At 35.5% G+C, this 12406-nt stretch overlaps 1 protein-coding gene across 1 annotated transcript; it reads left to right on the top strand.

Annotated features, from left to right (window-relative positions):
* The first annotated feature begins 655 nt into the window (after positions 1 to 655).
* LOC100371719 (uncharacterized) lies at positions 656 to 12406 on the top strand. The gene is made up of 5 exons (XM_002734279.4): positions 656 to 777; positions 8042 to 8243; positions 9048 to 9191; positions 9931 to 10017; positions 12076 to 12406. The coding sequence occupies exons 2-5, from the start codon at positions 8067 to 8069 to the stop codon at positions 12289 to 12291; spliced, it is 624 nt and encodes a 207-aa protein (XP_002734325.1). The 5' UTR covers positions 656 to 777; positions 8042 to 8066; the 3' UTR covers positions 12292 to 12406.

Raw genomic sequence — 12406 nt, 5'->3', positions numbered from 1 at the left:
TGTGTATATAAAAAAATAAGGTCTTCGTTGTACCGTAAGAACTGTTACCCAATACAAAAAAAAAATATTACATATATAAACAAAACATATTACGGTCCTCGCTTGAATTATATTCAGCATTTCAGACAAAAAAGCTTTCAGGTCCGGGAAGTGACAGATGCAAAAAATGGTTTAGTGGCAGACAATCGTAGTTTTATTCAAGTACTAGTATGCAGCATTATTTTCAATGGACATGTGCATTGAAAGACAGTGAATAAATGAATAAACAAATAAATAAATAAATAAATAAATAAATAAATAAATAAATAAATAAATAAATAAATAGTCACAGGACAATATTTCGAGTTATTGTGCCTACGCCCTCAACGACGTCGACTTGGAGCTCAATTACAGAGGAATGAGCCAACGAACAGACATATTATGTCTCTTGTGTTTGTTTCGCATTCGTTCGTTTTTTTAACGCGAAAAAAAAAACTGTTGTTATCAACAAATTCTAACTTACGTTCAAGCTAGGTCAATTACATGATTTTATTTCACAACTAAAATTTCTTAAACATCTCTTTCTTCGATATTTTCAAGATATGTGTAACCTGAAGTGTTGAATTATTCGACAACATGAATATGAATCTACATTAACAGACATAATGTGAAAAATGGCGACTGGAAACTCCATGCCGCGTTGGAAGTCTTATTGATGTTGCAATAATCAGAGCAGTTTGATAAGAATTAGAAAGTGAAATCACGTTTTATCACAAGAACAGACTTGCAGTAAATAAGGTAAGTTCTAAAATCTTTAGAAGTTGGAAAACCGAAGTACACTGTGCATTGTCATTCAGGATTACGTTCACTCATGTGGATCTTTTTTTGAGCTCCATGGTTCACTGTACTCTCCCGAGGGAATACATGTAGAAGACTACTCATAAATGCAAATATCGTGTATATATTTATTTTGCAATAAACTGTACGCCAGATCACCAGCATAATTTTCGGGAAAATAGTGGTTGCATTTTAGTGGGTTGTGTCCATTTTACCATAGGTTTCTAAGATATTATGGTATTTCCTAAATGAGGTAAGTAAGAGGTGTGAAAAACGCAAAAAGTGGATGCATAGGGTGATGCGCACTTTAAGAAAAGGACCGAGGGCAGAAGAGAAAACAATAGAATGCAGGTCCATAAATCACGTAGATCGTTCCACTAATATAATAGCGTGTAGATGATGAAAAAAAAAAAATCAGAAGACTGATTTGAAAAAAAACATAAAATAAAAAAAGGACGATCAAAAAGACTATGGGCCGATGACAAAATTAAAATAATTAAAAGCAGGCTCTGACTGACTTGAAAAATAGTCGATCAAAAACACGGACTACCAGCTCATAATAAAATTAAAAATAGGAACTAACTGGTGGAATGCACTTTCAGGAATGACACAGACAATAAGTAGTAAAACATTGACTAAATGACTTAAATGTAACTAACTACAAGTTGTTTTTAACCAAGCTGGACCGCAGACAAGTAACAACATTGTAGCATGTAAAACGCCTGAGAAAGAAAAATATAAAAAGTACAATCCACGTACTTCTTTACTACTACCGGTAGTAATAGCCATTGTTGTGTTAGCTATTTATAGCCTCGGGGTGCTTCGGGTTAACTCGGGGTACTTCGTGGGGTTGACGCAGACGACGTTGAAACATTTGTTAGTTACCGATAATAAATCTGGATATTCACCATTATCCTGGAGTGATCTGAGTTATTTGATAACACTACATGGTGTCAGAAGTCAACATTCCCACGAGACCCCGCCTTGGATGAAATTATTTGCTGTCAAAGAATAATACATCGTTGGAAAATTACTCGACTGTCCTGGACGAAAGTGACGTCCATCATCTGGCGGTAAAGTTGCTAGTGTTATTATATTTATATATTACGTGACTTGCTACTTTCTGAAGCTAAACGCAGCAACTGGGAAGCGATCTAATCATATATCAAGTATCCTAGTCACAATTATTCAGTGATTATTCATAATATTACTTGCGAGAAGCCAGCCGACAATCTCGATTCGTGAGGTCAATGAACTCTGACCCGTGTACGCTCGACTAGAGAAATCACCCACCGAAGTTAGTTTTGAGGTGATAGTGTGATCGAATATGGCTACCCAGTTTCAAATAACCCCTCCAGAACAGTTTTCATTCAAAGGGGAAAATTGGGAAGCATGGATGAAGAGATTCGAGCGTTTCCGCTCTGCTAGTGGCCTTGGTGATAAACAGCAATCCGTACAAATAGACACACTGATCTACTGTATGGGGAACCGTGCAGAGGAAATTTTCAACAGTTTTGAATTTCCTCCAGCCCCTGAACCACAAGAAGGAGAACAGGCAGTAGCTTGGCCAAAATACTCTTCAGTGAAAGAAAAATTCAATGATCACTTCATAGCCAGAAGAAACATAATCTATGAACGGTCCAAATTTAATAAAAGGAAACAAAGAGAAGGCGAGACAGTAGATGAATTTATTACCGGCTTATACCATTTAGCAGAACATTGCAATTATGGTAATCTGAAAGAGGAATTGATCAGAGACCGTATTGTAGTTGGAATTCGTGACAAGAAACTCCAAAGAAAGCTGCAACTGGACAGTGATTTAACCCTAGAAAAGGCCAAGACTTCAGCAAGGCTGAGTGAACAAGTTGAGAAAGAACATGAACAAATGACTAAAGAAGATGATGACTCAAAGCAAGACAAAGCGGATATTGATGAAGTCTCCTACAAATATCAGAAAAAGTACAGATCAAAGTACAAACCATCTAAGAACACAAAACAGAGGTGTTTTAGGTGTGGAAATGGACCACATCATTTCAAGTATTGTCCAGCTAAGTCCAGTTCATGTAATAAGTGTGGCACAGTAGGCCATTGGGCAAAATTCTGTATCTCTAAGTCTGAAGGCAAACCAATGAAAGTTAATAAGTCACATGTTCAACATGTTACAAATGGAACTGATCACCTAGGCAGTACATCTAGTGATTCTAATTCAGATTCCTCAGAGACTGAGGCCTCGGCTAATATAAGTTATGCTTTCTTAGGTAATGTTACTGCTAATGGGCAATCAGACTCCATTTGGAATATAGCACTGGATGTCAATAAGTGCAAGGTTAATTTTGCTATAGATACAAGTGCTGATGTTACTATTTTACCAGAAAGTGTGTACTCAAGTTTAGACCTTGGAGTTAAACTTAGTAAACCAGATAGATTCTTATTTGGTGCCAATAAGTCAAAGTTAGATTGTGTAGGGAAATTTACGGCTAAATTGAACGCCAATAATACTAAGTCAAATCAAACCGTGTATGTTGTCAAAGAGTGTCAGAAAGCTTTACTAGGCAAGCCTGCTATCCAGGCACTCGATGTAGTGAGAATCATCAATAATGTACAGGTTGAAAACCGACACCCACAGTTGTTTTCTGGGTTAGGGGTGATGAAGGGTGAATATGACATAAAGGTTGACAAGGAATTTATTCCATATGCTGTCAATGCACCCAGAAAGGTATCATCAGTTCCTCTATATAGATTGATAAAACAGAAATTACAAAAGTTAGAACAGGATGATGTAATTTTCAAAGTCAGTGAACCCACTGAATGTTGTGCCCCTATGGTACCAGTACCCAAGAAAGATAAGAATGGAAATATAGTAGATGTTAGAATTTGTGTAGATTACACAAAATTAAATAAGTATGTGAAAACTGAGAAGTATATGATCCCCAGTGTTAATGAAGTACTGAGTAGGCTCCCTGGTGCTAAAGTTTTCAGTAAACTGGATGCTAATTCTTGGTTCCACCAAATACCATTAACCCAGCCATCACAGCTTCTCACCACATTTATCACTCCATTTGGCAGATATGCATATCGTAGAATGCCATTTGGGATTACTTCAGCTCCTGAGCATGCGCAAAAGCGAATGTCTCAAATTTTAGATGACCTTGAGGGAGTGGAGGTCTTTATTGATGATATTTTGATTCACGGGCCAAACCAAGCTGTACATGATTCTAGACTTGAGGAGGTGCTGGCACGATTAGAGGAAGCGGGCATGACTCTAAACAAAACTAAGTGTGAAATTAGTCGTCGTATGGTTCATTTTGTCGGACATATTGTATCAGAAAATGGCATCGAACCAGACTCTGAAAAATTCAAAGCATTAACTGATATGCCATCTCCAGAAAATATTCACGATGTACGCAGATTCCTGGGCATGGTGAACCAATTTAGCAAATTCTCCCCAAAGTTGTCAGATCTCACCCATCCAATTAGAGAGCTATTACAAAAGGACACCTTTATGGTCTTGGGATGCTAACCATGAAAGGGCATTTAATGAAATTAAAGTAGTGTGCGTAAATAGCCCATGCCTTGCTCTGTATGATCCTAAATTGGAAACAAAAGTTGCCAGTGATGCTTCAAAAATTGGTTTAGGTGCTTGTTTGTTTCAAAAGCAAATTAACGGGGAGTGGAAGTTAGTTTTCTGTGCATCAAGATCAGTTTCAAAAACTGAACAAAATTATGCCCCTATAGAAAGGGAGGCACTAGGGTCACTTGGGCATGCGATACATTCGCAAATTTTCTGATTGGTCTCAAATTCAAAATTGAAACCGACCACAAACCTCTTGTGCCCCTTTTTGGACAAAAAGATTTGAATGAGCTCCCACCTAGAATACAGCGATTTCGAATTAGATTGATGAGATACCATTTTGATATATTTCATGTACCAGGCAAAGATCTCATTGTACCAGATGTCTTATCCAGAGCTCCATGTGCCAATAAACCAGATAAAGAAAGTAAACAATTGCGTAGAGAAGTTAAATCATATGCTTCTAATGTTGTAAGTCAACTTCCAGTCACATCCTCTTATTTATCAGCCATATCGCAAGAACAGCATAGTGATGCAGTGCGTTGTAAATTGATTGAGTTCTGTAAATATGGGTGGCCAGATAGACAATTGCTATCAGGCACTCTAAAAGCATACTATCCATTTCGAGCAGAAATTAGTTATGTTGATAAAATCTTGATGAGAGAGTCTAGGATTATTATTCCTAGCTCAAAAAGATTAGATGTTTTAGATATGTTACATGAAGGTCACCAGGGGATTGTTAAATGTAGAGAGCGGGCCAAGTGTTCTGTATGGTGGCCAGGTCTTAGTGGTCAAATTGCCGATTTAGTATATAAATGCAAAACTTGCATACATCACAGCCCAGACATGATAGAACCCATGATTCCCTCAGACTTCCCTGAACGGCCATGGCAGAAAGTGGCTGCAGATTTGTATTTCTTAAAGAACACCACATATCTCCTGGTTGTGGATTATTACTCAAGATTTGTAGAAGTTGCTAAATTAGAGGACACATCAAAAAGTAGTGACATAATAGTTCATTTACAATCTATGTTTGCCCGCCACGGGATACCCGATGAATTGAGATCAGATAATGGACCCCAGTTCTCAAGTTGGGAATATAAAACCTTTGCTGAGAAATATGGGTTCATGATTGTGACCAGTAGTCCAATATATAGCCAGTCAAATGGAGGGATTGAACGGGCTGTCAGGACTGTTAAGCAGCTTATAAAAAAATCAGCGGATCCATACTTGGCATTAATGGCATACCGGGCAACCCCATTAGCCAATGGATATAGTCCAGCTGAGTTGCTATTTGCTCGTCGTATTCGGACGACAGTCCCAATTCTACCATCACAGTTAAAACCCAAACTGCTGGATATAGAAAATCTTAACAAGTTTGAGAGGGATTATCGTGCGAAAGCTAAATTGAACTATGATAGGTCACATCGCGTCAAGGAAATGCCTGAACTTAAACCAGGAGCAAAAGTTCTGGTTAAGGACATGCAGTCCCATGGCGAGGTTGTGCATAAATTGCGTGAACCTAGGTCTTATGAAGTAGCTATGCCCCACAGGGTGATTCGTAGAAATAAGAAGTATTTAGCTCCATGTGGTCATGAGGATGACCTCCCACCACAAATTGAGGTAAATGGAAAATCTGAAACCACAGTTCAAGGAGCACCATTGACCATGGGGACTGAAAAGCAAAATGTGGTACACAGACCCCAGCCTGAATCATCTACTCTGCAAGAATCAAACTTTACTGAATATAGAACCAGATCAGGCAGAGTCATTAAACCTCCCAAGAGATTAGATTTGTAATTCTTTTGACTTGCAATTACTGTATTTCTTCAGATAGTTTCGATTTTTGCCAGCCTTATTTGCATTAATGTGTTGTATTTTTGAAGTTGTTCGCATTGTACTGAAATTGTACTTTATGGTGAGTTTGACTTGTAAGGGGGATGTTGTGTTAGCTATTTATAGCCTCGGGGTGCTTCGGGTTAACTCGGGGTACTTCGTGGGGTTGACGCAGACGACGTTGTAACATTTGTTAGTTACCGATAATAAATCTGGATATTCACCATTATCCTGGAGTGATCTGAGTTATTTGATAACACTACAGCCATCACGGAACTAATGCAGTGTTGGCAAAAATTTGATACAATTTATTATAAACTGGTCTTTCCATGAAAAGTATTTCTGAGCTCCATTTTGCCATGCAAAGCCATTGTATGTAGAAAAAAACAGGGGACAACTGGACCACATGCAACGTAGTATTTCATTTTAGATAGGGGGATGTAAATTTCGGTCATCGCAATTCAAATTTTATGTTGTTCGTGGTTGTTATGACTACAATATGCATCAAACGTGTGTAGTAAGTGAAGAACACCCAAATAATAAAATAAAATAGAGTGTTTGCAGCTTTGTAAATTTTGTAGTCACCAGGCTGTTTGTTGTTATAAACACATTGCCCCCGAAATGTGCAAGACCTAACTTGCATTCAGTGTACTGTAAAATACTTTATTTTAGCTGGAATTTATTTTTGCTGAAAAGATTTTTTGGTTGTATTTGCTGAATTTTATGTTCAATTGATTTTTGATGAGTTGAATGCAAAATGTAGGAAAAATGGTATATTCACTGGATTTTATTTTCACTGAATCATTCCTTCAGCGAAAATAGCGAAATTAATTCCAAGTGAAAATAAAGTATTTTACAGTACACTGAATGCAATTAAGTTAATGCGTAAATATAATTAAAATGTTCTTTGAGCCATCTAATTTGACATCAACTAGAATAACTAGTTCCAACTACAGATAGTCAGTTAGCAAGATGGTTCGCAGCTGAAGTATTTTTATCTTGCTTGAGTCTTAGAACCAACTGACACCTAGACTGTCGACAGTTCATGGGCCTAAAAAGAGTCACTTACTTTCGAACGCTGTTGGCATTTTAACGAAATGCCGAAGGTATTTTTTTTAAGTGAGGGCCGTAAGGCCTGAGAGACTGTTATAGCATGTAAACGCTCTCACGCGGCATTACATGGAAATTGCCTGGTGATGTACCTGCTGAGACTTGTCACTCAAACTACTACTACTATTTCACTCATGATTGGTTGATTGGTGTATGACGTAAGTGACTTTTTATTAGGCCCGAGAACTGACGACGGTCTAACTGACACCAGACAGATTAATTTGTTTTAGCATGTATCTAATACCTTGTCAGCTTTATGTTAGAATCAATTGGCCATTCCAGTTTAACAATGTACATGCATACAGGTCATTATAACAATCTAAACTGCATTAAAATTTGATATACATTTTGAGCCTACCTATTTTGTAATAAGATACACTTAAATACAGTTGACTGTAGCACTTTTTGCAAATGGTCGCCAGTGTTGCCTCATCCATATTTACGCAGACATAACATATTCTTTCAGCTTAAATTTCTTTTTTATGCCAATTGAACTTTTAAATACTAGTTACATCAATGCTGATACTACTCTTCAAGGGGAATTTAAACCCCCTTATGTCACCATATTCTGTTTTTTCTCTTTTGAAACTTATGTCGAAGTCAAGGGAAACAATCTTGTGAATAGCTTTGCATCGACAATATGTTGTTTATGTTGTGTTTAAAGTAAACAGTATAAATTTGACATTATCTTGAATTGTTCTCTTGTAGGTATTCATACTAGAAATCTACAGCTATGAAGGTTGTTCAATTTAATCTCCTAAAAATATGCAGCATTTTTACCATCATATATGGACTGTTCAAAAGAGCCATGTGCCTTATGAAACGGAGAAGAAACAGTGATGCATTGCCTGTCAGTATGAACTCTCTCTCGGTGCCAGACAACACAACACATGATATACCATCAACTGAGGTAAGGAGACATCATCAGGAAATATATTATGGTATACAGCATGCCATATTTTTGCATAATTACACAGGGTATTTGCATCTTATCATCTTAGGAATTGTGAATTCCAAATATGAAAAGATCACACACGTAAGCGTTCTCTAATAATAAAAATAAACATGGCAGCCCCCCTGGTACGAAGTTTGATGCACCTTCACAAAGAAGTTCGCTTATTCTGTTGTAGACTTTTTGTAGACTTTTTGGATTTTGGCATTCCCATGATGTTATCTTTGGGAGGAAAATATGTTTAATAATAGGGTTATTATCTATATTGCAGAACAGGAAAAATTGTAAAATTATATGCTTATTTATTGTAATTACAATGTAGGCTTGCCATCTAAGCATGTTGTTGTACATGCATTTGGGTTTGTATTGCCAGCAGAAATATACCAGTAACTTTTCTTTGCAATATCATTCAACTTTCTATTGTTATTGTGTTTGTACGAGATAGTGTAATTCGTTCATGTGAGTAAATGGCGGACTGTATTTTTGAAAATAAAATCCAGCTAATAATTAAGTCCTACACAGTTGTTTTACAATATATTAATAAAAAAATATAAATTTCAGTGAAATGTTACTATGCATATATGTAAACTACAGTCAGTGCCATGTGCTGTGTTTGATATAGTAGCCATAGCAATGTATACATCATGTGTAAATATATGGTTTATTTACATGAAATTTGAATATGCACTGCGTGACGACTGTATCCTTTAATAATAATATCATGTGAAATTCTTGGTACTGAATTATGTCATGTTTATATAGCCTATAGAGTTGCAGGACTGGGATGACTGGGGAGGAGAGAATGGACCAACAAGCATACGAGTAGATTCTGGTCAGCCTAATGAGGAATCAGAAGAACCTGAGGTGGATTTCTTTGCAGAGATGGCACCAAAAATAAAAAAACCTGTAAGTTAAGTGGCTTTGTTTATGAATACTGACTATTTCATTTATTGATAAAATTCAAGACCTTATTGAAAAAATTGATTTTATAGATTATAAAATGGCAAATTTTGAACAATTGCTGTAATGTGATTAAAAAAAAATGGCTGAGCTGTGTTCTTTTTATAACCCTAATCTTAAAAAATGTCAAAAACGGTGATGGGAGTGCGCAACCAAAATTTGTTCAATAAAAGAATGGAATGGTGGATTAACCAATCATTGGACATAATTTTAAACACGTCACTTCCTTTGCATGGAATCATACAAACATATCAGATGAAGTGGTTATGACTGTTCTGCGACCAGAAGATATACTTTCAAAATAGCGACCATAACCAACATACACCAGGGCAGGGCAATGGCGTTCTGTCGTAGTATATTAACCCCCCTTCCAAAGTATAGTTGTCTACTGATTTGCAAATTAAAGAAAATGAATAAAAACCAGAAGCTGCATGTAATACTACTGTAATGTTATTTTTATCGTTGGGTGTAAATGTCACGTTTGCTTTATCTTGAAAGATGTAAGTTGGTGATTATCAAACAATTATTCACAGATGAATTCAACATGACTTCAGAAACAAAAATGTCATGACTGAAATGTGTGCTACCGTACTCACATACAATATAAACATCTGTACAATGTTGATAGCTCAATGATTTGTGAAAGTTATGTTAACTACTTGTTTTATCTACGTTAAAATTTCAGCCCATTATTAGAAAAAAAGTAGAAACATCAAGTTTTGGATTCCCCAACAGGCTGTCTATGGATGCTGGTGTTATACCACAAACTACTGTAAGTATTTATTTTCCTATCTGTTGTAAACTTACTGTAAAAGGGTTAATTATTCACTAGGTTATAATTTTGCTTATTTCGCTGACTGGAAAATGCGCTAAATTAAACCCCAGTTAATATGTAAAATTGAGCATAAAACATGTTATCTAAATGATAAAACCATGAATTTAAAACCCAATGAATATGCCTGAAATGGTAAATCAGTAAAATTTAAACCCAGTGAAAATTAGTCATTTTACAATAGTATTTTGTGTTCACTTAGTACTCTGGAATTTAGGTTAATGAGATATTTTGTTTATCCCATATGTCTTGGCACTTCAAGGAGTGTAATCCATACTGTGACATAAAATTGCCATAACTGTATTTGCTCTATTGATGATGTATGCTCTTAGGTAAATTACAAAGCTGTTTGTTACAATATGTCATAATTTATGCTCATTTGTTTTAGCTTATAATATTTAAATTAGCATACATCCATAATTAGGTTTTGACCCAAGGTCATCCTCTGCGCATGTTGTTGTTAATCCAAGATGTCCGCCTCCAATGTGATGAAACCATTACTGCTGATTCAATGACGACTCCTGCTCTGATTATATGAAACGCAACATCAAAATAGTGTTTCAAAATAATTATCTGTGTAAGCACTCTCCATTAGCCATGTTAGCACATGCTAACTAAAATTTGAAGTAGCTAATGTAATTTATATTCTATTAGTGACATATAACTACTTAAAATCTGACATTACGATTTCCAAATCTATAGCACAATGCATGATGTAAGGAAGTAATATTTTCTATAAAGCAGAATATCTATATAGCGAGGGATTTTTAGCGTGCATATTGAATTCATATAAGTATTAAAACTTATATGTGGCTAATGATAACAAATATAATTCTAGTCACCACAGTGGCTGACGATTGTCATGACCCTGTGGGAACAGTGAGTATGTATGTTATATTTTAATGATTCAGTATACAAATGTACATGTATGACTAGTGCAATTTTTGGTTTAGAAGTGCTTCTTTTGTCATAAAACAAGCATATAAAGGTCTGACAATTTGATTTGTTAAGGGGTTATAAAATTAGCATATAAAGGTCTGACAATTTGATTAGTTAAGGGGTTATAAAATTAGCATATAAAGGTCTGACAATTTGATGAGTTAAGGGGTTATAAAACTTGCATATAAAGTTCTAACAATTTGATGAGTTAAGGAGTCATAAAACTAGCATATAAAGGTCTGACAATTTGATTAGTTAAGGGGTTATAAAATTAGCATATAAAGGTCTGACAATTTGATTAGTTAAGGGGTTATAAAACTAGCATATAAAGGTCTGACAATTTGATGAGTTAAGGAGTCATAAAACTAGCATATAAAGGTCTGACAATTTGATTAGTTAAGGGTTATAAAATTAGCATATAAAGGTCTGACAATTTGATTTGTTAAGGGGTTATAAAATTAGCATATAAAGGTCTGACAATTTGATTAGTTAAGGGGTTATAAAATTAGCATATAAAGGTCTGACAATTTGATTAGTTAAGGGGTTATAAAATTAGCATATAAAGGTCTGACAATTTGATTAGGTAAGGGGTTATAAAATTAGCATATAAAGTTCTAACAATTTGATTTGTTAAGGGGTTATAAAATTAGCATATAAAGGTCTGACAATTTGATTAGTTAAGGGGTTATACAATTAGCATATAAAGGTCTGACAAATTGATTTGTTAAGGGGTTATAACATTAGCATATAAAGGTCTGACAATTTGATTAGTTAAGGGGTTATAAAATTAGCATATAAAGGTCTGACAATTTGATGAGTTAAGGGGTTATAAAATTAGCATATAAAGGTCTGACAATTTGATGAGTTAAGGGGTTATAAAATTAGCATATAAAGTTCTGACAATTTGATGAGTTAAGGGGTTATAAAATTAGCATATTAAGGTCTGACAATTGGATGAGTTAAGGGGTCATAAAACTAGCATATTAAGGTCTGACAATTTGATTAGCTGGAGGAAACCTGTAGGAACTCTGTAACCTCACTGCTTTTCCCTCATTACAGTCTGAATTGGAAACATGGAACGAGTACGAAAGCAATGCCTGGGAAGACGAGACGGCTGGTAACGTGTCTTCTTGGGAAGTGGAACAGGTAATGAAAGAAACCAAAATGCAAGAAAGAGAAAAGCGAATGATGGAAACGCAACGAAAAAAATTAGAAAGAGAAGCACATAAATCTGTGAAGAAAGATTCCGGAAAACTGGCCACAAAGTTGTCGTGATAACTTGTTTTACAGGCATTTTTTTAACACATGGCCAAGGTGATAGCATTCTTTTAAAAAGTCCAAACAATTATGTTACATTGATTTTTTTTATGTAAATGAATTTTGTCATTAA

This window comes from Saccoglossus kowalevskii, chromosome 5 (assembly GCF_978046115.1).
Source record: "Saccoglossus kowalevskii chromosome 5, keSacKowa6.1, whole genome shotgun sequence".
In the NCBI taxonomy this organism is placed as follows: domain Eukaryota; kingdom Metazoa; phylum Hemichordata; class Enteropneusta; family Harrimaniidae; genus Saccoglossus; species Saccoglossus kowalevskii.
The sequence above is the reverse complement of the archived record's forward strand: the minus strand, read 5'-3'. Positions and strand labels throughout refer to the sequence as shown.